The sequence below is a fragment of the Hippoglossus hippoglossus genome, chromosome 17, assembly GCF_009819705.1.
Source record: "Hippoglossus hippoglossus isolate fHipHip1 chromosome 17, fHipHip1.pri, whole genome shotgun sequence".
In the NCBI taxonomy this organism is placed as follows: Eukaryota; Metazoa; Chordata; class Actinopteri; order Pleuronectiformes; family Pleuronectidae; genus Hippoglossus; species Hippoglossus hippoglossus.
The window spans coordinates 677,992-694,686 of NC_047167.1; the positions used below are offsets into that span (position 1 = coordinate 677,992).

General features: G+C 41.3%; 2 protein-coding genes across 2 annotated transcripts in view; both read left to right on the forward strand.

The window, feature by feature from the left end:
• The window catches only part of ccr12a (chemokine (C-C motif) receptor 12a), a 29,542-nt gene that overhangs the window by 11,972 nt on the left and 875 nt on the right, over window positions 1–16,695 (forward strand). The gene's annotated exons all lie outside the window — the stretch shown is intronic.
• cntnap2b (contactin associated protein 2b) overlaps window positions 4,707–16,695 on the forward strand; it is a 37,516-nt gene continuing 25,527 nt past the window's right edge. Inside the window, exon 1 of the mRNA XM_034612670.1 lies at window positions 4,707–5,162. Coding sequence (XP_034468561.1) covers window positions 5,081–5,162 — 82 coding nt within the window. The 5' untranslated portion in view covers window positions 4,707–5,080. The remainder of the gene's footprint in view (window positions 5,163–16,695) is intronic.

The following is a 16,695-nucleotide window of genomic DNA, read 5'->3' on the forward strand; positions in this document are numbered from 1 at the left end:
CTCCCCTTCCTGTCTAAAATCCTAGAAAAAGTTGTAGCCAATCAGCTGTGTGAGTTTCTCCAGGAAAATAATATATATGAAGACTTTCAGTCAGGGTTTAGAGCCAATCACAGCACAGAGACAGCCTTGGCAAAAGTCACTAATGATCTTCTAATAGCTTCAGATCAGGGATTTGTGTCTGTCCTCGTCCTGTTAGATCTTAGTGCAGCATTTGACACAATTGACCATAATATTTTATTACAGAGACTAGAACAGTTAATTAGCATTAAAGGAACCGCCCTAAAATGGTTTAAATCCTATTTTTCAGACCGCTCCCAATTCGTGCAAATTAATGATGAGTCATCTGTGCGCACCAAAGTTAACCATGGTGTTCCACAAGGCTCTGTGCTCGGCCCAATTTTATTCTCATTATATATGCTTCCACTTGGAAACATTATCAGGACACACTCGGTAAATTTCCACTGCTATGCGGATGACACCCAGTTATACTTGTCAATAAAACCTGAACAAAGTAATCAAATAACTAAACTCCAAGCATGTCTCAAGGACATAAAAACCTGGATGACCCGCAATTTTCTCTTATTAAACTCAGATAAAACAGAGGTTCTAATACTTGGCCCTAAACACCTTAGAGATGCATTATCTAACGATATAGCTGCGCTAGACGACATTGCCCTTGCTTCCAATGAAACAGTCAGGAACTTGGGAGTGATCTTCGATCCTGATTTATCCTTTAATTCTCACTTAAAACAAATTTCTAGGACAGCCTTTTTTCACTTGCGTAATATCTCCAAAATCAGACATGTCCTTTCTCAAAAGGATGCAGAAAAACTAATCCACGCCTTTGTTACATCCAGACTGGATTATTGTAATTCCTTATTATCAGGCTCCAGCAGTAAGTCGTTAAAGACTCTGCAGCTTGTCCAAAATGCCGCAGCACGTGTCCTGACAAGAACCAAGAAAAGACACCACATTTCTCCAGTATTAGCTTCGCTACACTGGCTTCCGGTTAAATCTAGAATAGAATTTAAAATTCTCCTCCTCACCTTCAAGGCCCTTAACAATATGGCACCATTATATCTTAAAGAGCTGTTAGTACCTTATCAACCCACTAGAGCACTGTGCTCCCAGAATTCAGGCTTACTTGTCGTCCCTAAAGTCTCTAAAAGTAGAGTAGGAGCCAGAGCTTTCAGCTATCAAGCTCCTCTCCTGTGGAATCATCTCCCACTTTCAGTTCGGGAGGCAGACACCATCTGTACGTTTAAGAGTAGGCTTAAAACCTTCCTTTTTGATAAAGCTTATAGTTAGAGCTGGTCCAGGCTTGTCCTAGACCTGCTCTTAGTTAGGCTGCTATAGGTCTAGAAGGTCGGGGGACACATGACACACGGAGCTTCTCTTTCCAGCTTCTCCTTCCTCTTCTCAATCTTTATCACATCAAAGTAATTCATATCCCATCAATACATGTTACTGACTTGACTTCTTCCCCGGAGTCCCTTTGCCTTATCGTCCGCAGATCCAGGGCCGCGGCTGTGGCCACATCATGGATTAGGATCTGTGGATCACGTATCAGAGGTCGTAATGGTGGATCCAGTATGGCGGATTCTGCATCGTGCTGGCTGATCGTGATAACAAAGGCAGATCCTTTATCGTGTTGGCATCAGATACTGGTAGTGGACCACGACCGAGGTGGCAGCTGATGATGGATCCTAATGGCGGCAGTGGACAATAACTGTGGACTATAGTGGCATCCGATCTTGATGGTGGATCATGATCTTGCTGGCTGCTGACCATGGACTATGATTGCAGCAGGACTGCTCGATACATAGTATTTCTCCTCAGACACTTGACCATTAATGACATTAATCCACCAATTCACTGACCTTCAGTTATACTTCAAAATGTTTACCCTAATCAATGCTGCTAAAACCTTTATCTTGATGTTCTCCTTTACACTTGACATCCATTGCACTTCTGTCCGTCCTGGGAGAGGGATCCCTCACATGTGGCTCTCTCTGAGGTTTCTACGTTCTTTTTTCCCTGTTAAAAGGGTTTTTAAGTAGTTTTTCCTTACTCTTGTTGAGGGTTAAGGGCAGAGGATGTCACACCATGTTAAAGCCCTATGAGACAAATTGTGATTTGTGAATATGGGCTATACAAATAAAATTTGATTGATTGATTGAAGTTCAGTACAGTATTGGAATTTAAGGTCAGCATTCCAGACATAGAGAGTCAGGGAATTTAACCAATGTAATGGTTTAATCTGAGTTTCTGTCAGTTTCATGTTTTCTAACGTGCAGTGAAATGTTATTCTTACATATTAATTTTTTTGCATTAATCGCCAAAGCAATACAAATGTACAGAAATGCAATATAAGCAACCAATTAAACTCTGTAGACTCTGCCCTGGAGGCTAATTATGCACTATTATAATTCTGCAGTTAATGAATAAATAAGTAGCCTAAAAAACATTGCAAATATAAGGATCAATATTTCCATGGCAGATGGATTTTTCCACTATGTAGGCCTAATGTCACAGCTTTCCAAGTAGGAAATTGACCATTGAAAGTTATAATTAGCTTGTCATGTTCATAGACTATGAGGAAACAAGGGGACCTCTGCTGGTCACTTTCAGCCATTCTGTCACTATTTGGGAAATAGGTCGCAGACTATGTATTTTAACTTATTTATTAAATTAGGCTACTATAGCTGCTGGGCCAGGTATTTTGACATACATGCCATTTATCAATTTTGCAATTGTGTAGATTTATTCACACATTACTTAATTTACGTATTTATTTGTCAATATATGTAACACTACCTTTCTATTCTATTTTGTGATTCTATGACTGTCATTGTGGATCAGCACCTGTGCTGTGTGTCTGTGTCAGTGTCTCAGTCTGAAATGTGAAAATAAAAATAATGAAATTATCAAAATGATCAGCGATTCTGACCCACGGTTTGACCCAGTTACTGACCACTGCTGTAGTTTATGCCAGCACATAGAAGAAGACATTTTGAACTCGGCGCCTGCCCCAACCCCAGCTCTTTGATTGGAAAAGGGTCCAATAGTATATCAGGTGTATCATATTGCCAATAGGTGAAGAATGGAAAATAAAGCATGTGCTGTAACACAGTCAAATTTGGCCTCAAATGCAAAGTGAGTAATATTGTGATTTAAATTGTCAACTAATTTTCATTCTTTGTTTCCTTTATAGAATACATTTTTTTCTTTGTGACGTTGTGATGTAAAATGGCTGCAGCAGTCAGTTTGATAGCCAGCACTTGCTGGTATAGCAGCAGGTTCCTGGAATCTTCACACTGCCTCTTCAGCTTCAAGACATTCTCTTGTGACCCAATCTTTCCAAAGAAACACTGAATTAATAGTTTTCCCATCCTGTGTCTGTGAAAGGAGTGATTTTCTCAAGTACATGCATACAGCACTCATTTTCTATTTTTGATGTGTTGTCTGCTAGCAAATGTGGGTGAGTACAAGATTATTCTAGTGTGTGACTCGTTGATACGACATTGGGATCAACACTTTGACAAAATATTGACAGGTGACCTTCCAAAGCAATAGACCTCAAACAGACATTTACTATGCAGCTAAAACCCAAAGTTTCGGGAAATATATGATTTTAAGATGCAAGATGTCATGACTGTACAGTTGGAACTATTACGTTGCAGTAGACCTGCCCACCTGTGTTAATGTAACAGCACTAGTGACTCCTGAGGGAACAGGCATGGGAAATGAACACATGTACTGAAGTTCTGAAGTTCATTATATAAAACGGATTACCTGGTTGGTTAGGAACAGTGAATTCAGTAGTGCTTGCATGTGAAAAAGGACAGAATGCAACAATGACAAGTACAAGTGCGAGTTCATTGATACAAATTGGGATTGAGGCATTAAACTTGGGGGCACTTATCTAAGCACGCTGCTGGATGATTACAAATCCATCTTGCATGTAGGTTCCCTGTTGACTGCCTGCGGTCTTTGCTGGAGCTTGGAAAACATTCCTGGTAAACAAAACATGTATGAGTGGCAGCATTTTTTTTTTCATTTGGTGGAAACTAAAATTTGTTAACAAAAATGTGGTCACTTGCTCACAGTGAATGCCACGGAGGATTTCCTTCTGTATTCTCACATGAGCTCACTCGGACATTATCCGGAGAGAGTCCGGAGCGTCTCACTCGGACATTTGCATTGTCACATATCTGTGTATGAAAACAGATCTGCTGAATTGGTTGGATCTACAGTCATATTTGTATTACTATATTAGCAGTTGAGAGGGACAGTAGACATTGGATTTAAATCACAATATCCTAAAAAAAATACAGGCCTTTTTTAGCCCTGTGATCAGGCCCAGTGGAAGGGAGGGTGCACATATACATCTCCTAATTGGCACACTTGATCTTCTTCCTTGCTGCTGTGGAGCCCTACAACCAACACCGTGCTTGTTTTTCATTCCATGCCTAATGTAAGTCGATGGATAGTCGAATCTTTTTTTGCTATTCTTTAATTGAGATTTCCATGTGTAGCCTCTGTGAAAGAGAAATCCCTGTCTGAATCCACCCGGTCATCCAGGTCTGTTCTCTCACAGAGACATCTGCTGCCCGTGGAGCGGGGGAACACTGATCTTTGTCTTCATATTGTCCTCACACCTTCGTCTGGCGCTCCCCTTCTGCCCAACCCCCCCTCAACCCCCTCCCAATTTCAGGGAGCCCTGCATTGTTGTACGTATCGGACCGTACCAACTCCAGCAGAGATCGGGGGTGTATCGATGAGTCCGGCGGTTCAGCGCAGTAGCATCCGCTGTCTGTCTGTCTGACCATGCACCTGAGGTCCGGCCCGCAGCACACCCGCGTTCTGTTCACAGGCTTCTTCTGGAGGTTGTCGGTTGAACCCCGCTGGAGTGCCGCTGGGCAGGTTGAAACTAGAGAGGAGAGAGGAGACAACACGGGCAGGTCAGACATTGCTCGTTGCTTTAGCTGCTGATAGAGAAAGCAGCGTCTCGCCTGTGTGTGCCCAGAACAACAGACCGTCTCCGTCCGCCCCGTCGACCCCAGCCGTTTCTCTGAAGATGTCTCATGTGACCGCGCTGTGGCTGCTGCCTGTGGTGTGTAGCATCATCAGCACCGCCAGTGCTACATCCTCAGTGTCCCGTAAGTAGGCTAACACACACACACACACACACGCACACACGCACACACACACACACACACACACACACACACTCTCTCACTCACACGCGCGCGCGCGCACACACACGAGCATCAGTAGTGTAGTAGTGTAGCAGTGTCTTGGTGTTGCTATTAAACCCAACACAGCAGGATGGAGTCAGTTTATGAGTCAGTGTTGACAGGTCGGTTTATTCAAAACATTTACATATTTCATAGAATAAAATACATAATATCTGTACAACAGTCGTAATAACGTCTCCTTCATCATTGCTCTGAGGCCTCTTACTTTGTACATGATGTTGATTACACTGCAGTTCAATTGTAGACGTATGTGTAACCCTAACCCTGAGCAGACAATCATGGCAGCGGGGCATGTGAGAAGCGGCGTGTGGAGGTCCTTTAGGTCCTACACTGTAGAGGATCAATGGTGAGGCTGTTTGTCATCTTCGTACCATGCAACTGCCTCATAACAAATCGGTGGGCTCACTTCTTAGCAGCTACTGAGGAGGCACCACAGACAAGCAGAGCAAAGTCAAGTGGTCCAGCTCGTCTGACTGACACAATTTGAACAAATTTGAACTTGATATTTGGGGAAAATGGCAGCCTCAATAGATTCTGGATGAATGGATGGATATAATGTATATCATAATACATATTTCCACAAGTATTTATTGTTAATGTGCATGGGATGAATTGTAGTTGTTGCCATCAACAAATGCAAAATTTAGCAAAGCCTATGTGGGGTCTATAAGCCCATTCTGCAGCCGAAGTGTCCTTTGGGAAGATACTGAACCCCAGATGGCCCCTGATCGCTGATGTGCCATTCTCACAGAAAAAGCTCTGCTTATAGATGCACTGTATATGTTTGTGAATGGCAAAAAACTATAAAGCATTTTGAGTGGTCAGCAAGACCAAACAGACAGCGGTTCGATCCCTGTCTCCTTCACTCCATGTGCCGAAGTGTCTTACCTGCCGGCAGTGTATGGATGTTGTATTACCTATGCACTGTATGAATGACTGTGTGTCCAGACACTGAATGAATTAATAGGTGTACAGACCATTTACCATTTATTTCGTCATAACAGTGAGTATTTCATTGGGATAAATCTGGTGGCTGAAAATCAAAAACTGTGGTTTCACCTCTAACAAACGGGTATTTGAAGTAACAGCTTAAGGTTAGAAGGTTGGCATCAGTTTTACTGCAGTGACACACTCTTGCTGTTTTTACTGTAGCATAGCACAAAGAACACACACTGTCCAATCACTGCACTGTTCTTTTTTATACCTCTCTATCTAACACATGTAGAAATAGAAAACACGGCTGGGTTTCAATCAGTCACAAAACAGTGCCAACATGCAGCATTTCCTGCCTCGCTGAGGGGTTTCACCACTGGTCTGTGTTCTGGTCTGATGGTCTCTGACTATTTGATGTCAGTTAGATAACTTTGGAATAGTTGGAGGGTACAGTGTCTTCCTTGGTACCTTGCTTTCTTGCTATGTTCTTGTTTTCAGGTTTGTGCTTAGAAAACTGGGAAAAAAGCCACAATATTACAAAAAAGACTTTGGTGGAAACGTTGGCATATTGATTAAATTAAGCATAAAACATTTTGGTCAGAGGCAGAAAAGAAATAAATCACATTGTCGCAGTTGCTGCTTCTTGTTTTTTTTCTTTCACACGTTTTCTTATAGTTCCTTTCACATAACTTTTTTGCATTCATCTTTTGTTCTAAATTCTTACGAGTAACCTTTTTTAAGCTGTGATCCCTGGAGTTCTGGTCTGTTTCTTTCCCTTTGGAATCACTCCACTAAGTCCACTTACAGCGGTCATTTTGGGTCTTTTCATACATGTTTGGACTGTGAAAAGTATATATTTTTTACAGTTAAGCCAAACCGAGCGAGCCGCCATCTCATCCAGCTCTATACATTGACTAAGTTTTACTCGGTCTGAGTTTACACATGTGACGGTCACACTGTGTGTGAGAGAGAGAGAGAGAGAGAGAGAGAGAGAGAGAGAGATGGCTGATGAATGCATGCGCTGCTCTGAAGAAAGATTTAACTCATTAAGAAAAGTATCAATCATTTTGTGAAGAGCAGTGTTGATATTTTCTCTCTCTATTCTCCTCTTATTCTTTTCTTCCGACAGAGACTAATTACAGTCTTTTGCGATACGTAAATCGCGCATGTTGATCGTTTTCTTTGTAGTAGTAGTCGCAGCATTGAAAGTAAACCAGTATGGTACATACATAGCTTCTGAATAGCTCTCGTGTGTTTATGCTCAAAACATTCCTGTGCTGTTGGTTTTTAATTCACGCTGAAGTGGACTTTGCTGCTTTTTCTGTTCTGTTCATAGTCCTCTGGTTTGAAATAAAGACCGGGTTCTCTCCATATGAGGGTTATCAGCTGTCATTAGCCATTGCCTATCGGGATATTTTACTAGAAACCGATGATAGCGTCATTTCCTCTTCAGCGCATTGCACTCCGGAACAATGCACATCCAAATCATTATGCCTAAAAACTTTGGATTAACCAGCAGCTGTTGACAACAGGCTTCTTCTTACTCCTACGAGTGGTGTATGGACACTGGCTCTGTTGCTAATATTTGTAAACATACCAGAGGTCAGGTAGATGGGAAATGGTTTGTATTTATATAGCTTTTCTAGTCTTGCTGACCACTCAAAGCTCTTTACAGTAAAGTTTTACATTCACCCATTCACACACACATTCATACAGTGCATCTATTAGCAGCACTTTGTTGTTCTATGAGGGGCAATTCAGGGTTCAGCATCTTGCCCAAGGACACTTCGGCATGCAGATGGGGAAGACTGGGGATCGAACTGCTGACCTTCTGTCTAGAGGACGACCACTCTACCCCTCAGCCACAGCCGCTGAGGTCAAGTGTCCAATTGGAGAGCGGCCTTGGAGTGCAGTGCATTCTGGGTGTTGTAGTGTTTCTACCTTTTTCGCTGTATTTTACTGTCATGTTGCACCAATTTGGATTTTTTTTTTCACCTTTCTACTGTGTAGATAATATACATGTTTATTAGAAGGCCATCCTTCCAGCAGTAAAGTGCTTCTTTAACATTTATTGACAGTGACATTCATTATATTATATTATATAAGTGTACTGTGAAAGGTTTGTGAGTTCATTTCAGTAGGTCAGGACACTTCCGCAAGTAAAACAATACCAGTCAGTCTATGTCAGATTCGTGATTCATTCTTAATCTGCAGAATTGTTTGCATCTGTGTTCTTATATTGATGAATGCCATGTGTTCGTAAGTTCCTAATTAGCATAGGTAAATGCCACACCAATGCCCATAAAAGGGGATGAGACTGCAGGGCCATGTGCACACAGAGGAATCACAGAAATTGAAAAGGATATTTAAGAAGTCAAGAATGTCTAACGGCAATGGAATTTCTCCTTAAAACCCACTTATGCAGTTTTTACAAAGATTCTGACTTTCACCAATGTTTTCTTATCTGGGATTTGTTCTTATGTAAGAACAGAATCTATGCACACAGAAGAGCACTCTTGCAGATTCTTGACAAGTGAAAGAATGCATGGAAATGTTGAACAGGAGAACACACACACACAGGATATTTGGTCTATACTGCAAAAGATAACACTTTTTAAACACACGAACATGTTGAAGAGGAGAATAATTAGTCACAAAAATAGTTACCCATCTTTAGGTTTTACATACTGGTATTTACATATGAAGTGTGTCACATGTTCCATAGTTTTACAACTTTTAGTTAGAACGTCCAAGTGTAGCTGGTAAATTCTGAAAACAGTTTATTTCTATTCTGAGACGAATGTCGCTCTGGAGATGCACCGCACACTGAGTGGGACCTGAACCCGAATAATATTCAAAACATTTAGTATGAACCTTGCATGTCCAATCCCAATGGGTCCAGTCAGGCTCAGCTGAGCATCCACAGATGCTCAGCTGAGGGTTCACCTGCAGTGCTGTGTTTCCAATGATGCACTGATCCAGCTCAGATAACTCGATGCACCTTCCTTATCTTTTCCCTTGCCTGATGAATTGCCCCATTGTTTCACTTTTCTTTCACTTTTGGATTATGTTCATGTGAATTAATTCTGTATGAGGTGGGGGTTGGTTATGATTTGTTCTCCTTGACGTGTGAGTTGTTAGTGAGGTATTCATCCTGTCTGTGTCATTTTTAGTCCACACAGAAGTTGTGGAAGTGGTCATAAGAAGCAGTTCATGGACTCATCAGCAGACTAAATTAGACTACTATAAGTATTTGTTTGTTCATTCTGAAGGAGCGTAAAATCTTTGGTTACAAATAGGATGTGAGGATTGAGAAAGGCCTGTGAAGCCCTGACAATGTAAATATCTGACACATCATTAAGAAAAGTCTGTTTGGACTATTTAGGGTTTTTAGATTCATTATTTCAGTATGTTAATAAGTTTGAGGTGGAAAGACACAAATCAGCAGCTGATTTATGGTCACCGTACAGACCACAACACACAGATAATGATTAATCTGCTACAGCACCAACTCTTTTATGTGAAATTTGTAATTAATAATTAATTAATAATAATTAAGAAAGAATAAACACTCTTATATTTTTTAAAGATATATCATTTCAACTATAATAAAGAACATTACTCACAGTAACTGAACAGAAATCTCTTACCATTTCATTTAATCAGATGTGTGTTTCTCTGTAACTTCCCGTATAGAATGGGACTTAGACATAGCCTTATTTTCATGTCCTCCTGCTTCACTGGCCTGATTTTGTACACTTCATCTCAAACAAGCCCTTCCTTTGGGCTGTTTGTTTTGTAATAGTTTACCATCAGTACCACAACTATTGAAATTATCAACAGCAGTGTCAGATTGATCAAGGGGCCATGTCATAAAAGCTTTCTGGTTTCACTATAGGCCCTCATGGCTGCACTGCATATACAAATGGCAGTAATACATCACAAATCAGAAAAGCTAATTTCTTTCTGTATGACAGCGGCAGACTGGGACCTTAATTCAGGCTGGAATTTGACTCCTTTCCAGGTTCCCCTTTTCATGCAAAGCACCAGACCTCTAATTTTGTAGGCTAACCCTATTTGTTGTTAACAAGTAAGTGGCACAGTAACTCATTGCCATCTGCCATCTTTTCAATGACATCATTATTGTCAAGTGCCATAAGGATCTCCTTGTCTATTGCCATAATTGGTCAGTAATCGGTCCGATTGCACTAAATAGATAAATACTGTAGTGACACTCATGCTTAATGCTGCGTGGTTGATGCACTGGCACTGATGGAGTACGTGGATAGAAGGATGAGCAGGAAACTAGAGTTCAGCAACTATGAAGATTTCCTATCAACTCATTAGTTGATATAGATTCTTTAGATCTGTGATCTTGGATCTTTGTGCTGAACCAAGTCCAGTATTACACCATCGCAGTACAAACAAAAGTACCCACCACTCTGGGTTCATTAGCCGACGATATGATTAACACTGTATATTTTTCACCGTTCTGCTTAAAGCCCCCTTTGGGAATATAATATTTCTGTTAGTTTTAATAGATTTCATTTGTCTCTGAATTTAATAATCCTGCAGTTTTGGGTGATTATAATATGCACAGGAGATTCTGACGATGAGAAACATTTGTTTTTGCCTCCACCTTTAAATCGGACACTGTATTAACAGCAGCAGCAACTAGGGTTGCAAAGGGGCGGAAAATGTCTGGGAAATTTCCGGAAACTTTCCGGAAACTTTCCATGGGAAGTTAAGCTTGTGAATTTGGGAAATTTTGACACTTTTTTTGCAAATGTTAGCTTATAACAGGTAACTTAAATGTAGTTGAAAACGAGACTAGGCAAGCCTAGCTCAGCTGGAACCTGGATGCAGCTAGGTGGGAACATTGTCTGCCAGAAACGTAAACCTATGACTTTCTGTTGTTTTTGAACGTCTTTGTCATTACCTAGCATATTGATTACTTGTTACACTGAAGCCATGTTCATTTTAATACCAAGTTTATTTGTATACAGTAGGCTAACTTTTTACAGCAGTGAGAGTAGGATGTATGTATGTCCACACAAAAGTACACCATCACCTCGATTACTCGCGGCTGTTGGGGTCCATCAAAAAAGCGAGAGTTGGGCTACTTATCAAAAATAAAAGTAATTACCGCAAATTAAAGGCTGAGCAATAAAAACGTCATTCAAAACTCTATTTTAAAGATGTATGGAATGCAGCACACGCTGTGTTTCTTTGAAAAGGATGTAGCTAGCTATTGTAAACCAAATTGACAGAATTAATGGATTGTTTTATTTTTCTCTCAACCCGACATGATCAAATGCGTCAAATGAAAGTCCGAAGTCCTCTTGTCCGAGAAAGCACGCTGTATCCATTATTGATTGACAACGCAAACAGGTGACTGTATCTATAGTCCACAGGAACAAAATTGTCTTGCTGGCAAGTGGCTAACGTTAGCAATTCTAGATCTTGCAGCATGATCTTGGTTAAAACAACCAAGATCATGGTTGATCATGGTCGATCATCAACATCGCTTTCTCCTCCGCTGAGCCACAGGAGACATTTAACACCTGTGAACTACTTCCCATTAACTAACGTTTATGCGTAAAACTACTTCCCCTTTGCACTTTACATCCATTTCCTCTAAAGTAAAAATATATTCAGAAACCACCAATACTCATCTCCAACATACTGTCACATAGAGGAAACTGCTGAGGTCAGATTTTCATATTTAAGTCCATCGTTCCTGCAGGTAGTCCACAGGAACAAAATTGTCTTGCTGGCAAGTGGCTAACGTTAGCAATAACGTTTTCACTGACCGGGTTCTATCCTGAGATCCACATAGAGACGGTAGAGTTCTACTCACAAATGGATTAAGTCAAAAATGTCATTTTTAAAATTTGTATTAGAAATGTTTGCATGCATGTCTGCTTATGACAAAACAAAATGTTTATATTTATGTCTGTATATGACAAGGTAAATACCGTTAGTATAAATTACCCCAAAGTTTCCAGTTTATTCCCATTAATTCCCGTATATTCCTGTTAATTCCCATGGAAAGTTTCCAACTTTGAATATTCCCGGAATTTTGCAACCCTAGCAGCAACACGTTACCACTCAGTCAATTTTCTTTATTAATGATATCACTGCTTTGGCCACTAAAGAATCTTTCTTTCTTCACCTCCACCTCACTAACAACCTCGATGTCGGTAACAGTAACAAGTCTGTGCTCATGGTTGGGGCCCCCAAGGCTCTGCTCCGGAAGGTTGGAGATCTCGTCCTCGACATTGAGGTTGAAGCTGCTCCATCTTCCCATCCCTCGATGTCCGCAACCTGGGTGTCATTCTTGACTCCACCCTCTCTTTCCAATCCCACATCAAATCCGTCACCAAATCTGCCGTCTTTCACCTCAAAAACATCTCAAGACTCAGGCCTTCACTCCCCGACTCCGTGGCAGAAACCCTCATCACCTCCCGCCTGGATTGCTGTAATGGAGTCCTGTCCGGTGTACCAGACAACATCCTGAACAGACTTCAATATGTACAGAACTTCGCTGCCAGGGTTCTCACCCGCAGCACATCCCCCCGACCCTCATTCACCTCCACTGGCTCCCAATAAAGGCCTGCATCAAATACAAACTCCTCCTTCTCACCTATAAATCCCTCCACGCCCTAGCCCCACCATATCTAACTGACCTCCTCCACCCCTACACGCCGCTCAGAAGGCTGCGGTCCTCAAACACAGGTTTGCTTTCCATCACCAACACCAAACTGCGAACCTTTGGAGACAGAGCCTTCTGTGTCACAGCCCCCACCCTCTGGAACTCTCTTCCCGCAAAGCTACATCTCTTGACAGATTCAAAAAACTCCTCAAACACCACCTGTTCACTAAGGCCTTTTGCCTCAGTTAAAGGAATAGTTCACCCAAATATGATAATTCACTCATTATCTACTCACCCCATGCCGATAGAGAGGTGGGTGAAGTGTTTGAGTCCACAAAACACTGCTGGAGTTTCAGGAGTAAACAGTGTAGCAGCCAGGTAGCAGTTGAATCCAATACAAATGAAGATATTAGGGGCTTACCTTCAGATGTAAAAAAACAACAGAAAAAAATGTAACATGCCTCCGTACTGCTCCTGTGGTGTCATCCAAGTCTCCACTAGCCCCGACATTCATATTCAACTCGAAACTAGGTCATTTACACCATGTTTTAAAGCATTGATGTCTGCTGATATCTTCCCCATGAGGTGCATTCAGGGACAGTCAGAAATGCGAATTTGCGCTGGCTTAGCCACTTCTGGTGGACTTTTACTCGTAAAAGACAGTGGAAATGACCTAATTTCGAGTCGAATATGTCGGGGCTTGCAGATACTTGGATGACATCACAGACGTACGCACGTTTCCAGGTGTGCTTTATAAAGGGGAAATTGCCCTCAGGTGTGCGAGTGCATGGTTTTATAAATATGAATCTTTTTTGCGTGTGAGCAATGGTTATGGATCCTCCGTACTGTTTTATAAATGAGGCCCAGTATTTGGGGCAAGAGCTTTTCTCTTCTTAATTCTCTCCCTCTCTGCTTTACCTTTCCTTTTCTTCTGACCAGGACCTTCCATTTCACCAGCGACTTGTTATAACACTATCAGAAGCAGGTGCACAGGTGCTACAATGATTTCAGATAGCAGAGCTGTAATATCATTTGGCTGCTATATGTGCTTATACTCTTCCTGGATGTTTACTTGAGTACTGATTCTGTACAGTAAATATCTGATATCAGTCCATCTGGCCATCTGGCTGACAGCTGTCCTCTCAGCTCCTCTCGGAGCTGCTGCTGACAGGACATCTGCTTCTAAAGCGGGACTAGGGTTGCAAAATTCCGGGAATATTCAAATTTTAAAAATGACATTTTTGACGTAATCCATTTGTGAGTAGAACTCTTCCGTCTCTATGTGGATCTCAGGATAGAACCCGGTCAGTGAAAACTTATCAAAACCTGCAGGAACGATGGACTTAAATATGAAAATCTGACCTCAGCAGTTTCCTCTATGTGACAGTATGTTGGAGATGAGTATTGGTGGTTTCTGAATATATTTTTACTTTAGAGGAAATGGATGTAAAGTGCAAAGGGGAAGTAGTTTTACGCATAAACGTTAGTTAATGGGAAGTAGTTCACAGGTGTTAAATGTCTCCTGTGGCTCAGCGGAGGAGAAAGCGATGTTGATGATCGACCATGATCAACCATGATCTTGGTTGTTTTAACCAAGATCATGCTGCAAGATCTAGAATTGCTAACGTTAGCCACTTGCCAGCAAGACAATTTTGTTCCTGTGGACTATAGATACAGTCACCTGTTTGCGTTGTCAATCAATAATGGATACAGCGTGCTTTCTCGGACAAGAGGACTTCGGACTTTCATTTGACGCATTTGATCATGTCGGGTTGAGAGAAAAATAAAACAATCCATTAATTCTGTCAATTTGGTTTACAATAGCTAGCTACATCCTTTTCAAAGAAACACAGCGTGTGCTGCATTCCATACATCTTTAAAATAGAGTTTTGAATGACGTTTTTATTGCTCAGCCTTTAATTTGCGGTAATTACTTTTATTTTTGATAAGTAGCCCAACTCTCGCTTTTTTGATGGACCCCAACAGCCGCGAGTAATCGAGGTGATGGTGTACTTTTGTGTGGACATACATACATCCTACTCTCACTGCTGTAAAAAGTTAGCCTACTGTATACAAATAAACTTGGTATTAAAATGAACATGGCTTCAGTGTAACAAGTAATCAATATGCTAGGTAATGACAAAGACGTTCAAAAACAACAGAAAGTCATAGGTTTACGTTTCTGGCAGACAATGTTCCCACCTAGCTGCATCCAGGTTCCAGCTGAGCTAGGCTTGCCTAGTCTTGTTTTCAACTAAATTTAAGTTACCTGTTATAAGCTAACATTTGCAAAAAAAGTGTCAAAATTTCCCAAATTCACGAGCTTAACTTCCCATGGAAAGTTTCCGGAAATTTACCGGAAATTTACCGGAAATGTTCCGCCCCTTTGCAACCCTAAGCGGGACACATCAGAGTTAGGGTAGTTTGAACAGATGAGTGCTTTGGTAGTACTTGAGCTCTGCTGATGTCTTTCTTTTTATATGGATAGTAACATTTGTTATAAAAATCTGTACCACCAATCTCATTCTTGGTAGAATCCACAGGAAGGAAGAAAGCCAAAGTATTTAAATATTGAATAAGTGAATATTTCACCCAAAATCTATCTATTATACTATTATTGGATATTCCCATCCAGTAGATCTGAAAGGTGGCTGTAGTTTGCTTCATCATGAGATATAGAGGGCTAAGTCAGACGAAAAATATTTGAATTGGATGACCAAACACAATGTGCTTAAGTTAATAACACACAAGCAATTACAATTCTTCATGTCTGTTATGAACACACCCATCAAACATTCACAGGACTGGCGGGAAAAGTAAGTGAACCCCTCTTGGATTGATAGCTGGTTGAACCTCCTAAACATCAAGCAAGCACTCCCAGGAAATGCCTATCAGACCAGCATGTTCAGGAGGAGTTTGTGACCATTCTTCCTCACAGAACTGCTTCAGTTCAGCCATATTCTTAGGATGTCTGGTGTAAACAGCTATGTTGAGGTCATTCCACAACATCTCTATTGGGTTTAGGCCTGGGCTCTGACTGGGCCGCTCCAGATTTTTTTTTTTTTTAGCCATTCTGTTGAGACTTTACTTCCGTGTTTTGGGTCATTGTCCTGCTGCATCACCCAACTTGTGCTGAGCTTCAGCTGGCAGACAGCTAACCTGATATTATCCTCCAGGAGGGAGGCCTTGATAAACTTGGGAATTTATTTCCCCCTCGAGGAAGGTGAGCTGTCCAGGCCCAGAGGCAGCAAAGTAGCTGCTACAAATCATGATGCTCCCTCCACCATACTTCACTGTTGGGATGATGTTTTCATGTTGGTGAGCAGTGCCCTTTTTACGCCAAACAGTGCTGTGTGTTCTTCCCAAACAATTCAACTTCAATTCTATCAGTCCACAAAATGTTTTCCAAGTAACATTGTGGAGTCAAGTCATGGTGCTCTTGGGCAAACTTCAGGCTGACAGCAATGTTTTTTTGGATAGCAACAGCTTTCTCCTTGGTGTTCTGCCATGGACACCCTGCTTGTTCAATGTTTTGTGTATTGTTGACTCATGAACAGAGATGCTAGCCTCTTCCAATGATTTCTTAAAGCCTTTAGTTGTAACTTTAGGGTCCTTCTGTACCTCATTGAGGATTCTGTGTTCTTTGGAGTCATCTTGGCTGGGTGCCCACCTCTAGGGAGACTTGCCAAAGTAGCAAATAGTGTATTTATTGACAATTTATCTAACTTTGGACTGATGGATGGATGGAAGAAGTCTTTGAGATGACTTTGTAACCCTTTCCAGCATTATGCAAATCAACTACTCTTGATCGTATCAGCAGATACTTCTTCAGCATACTCAAAATGT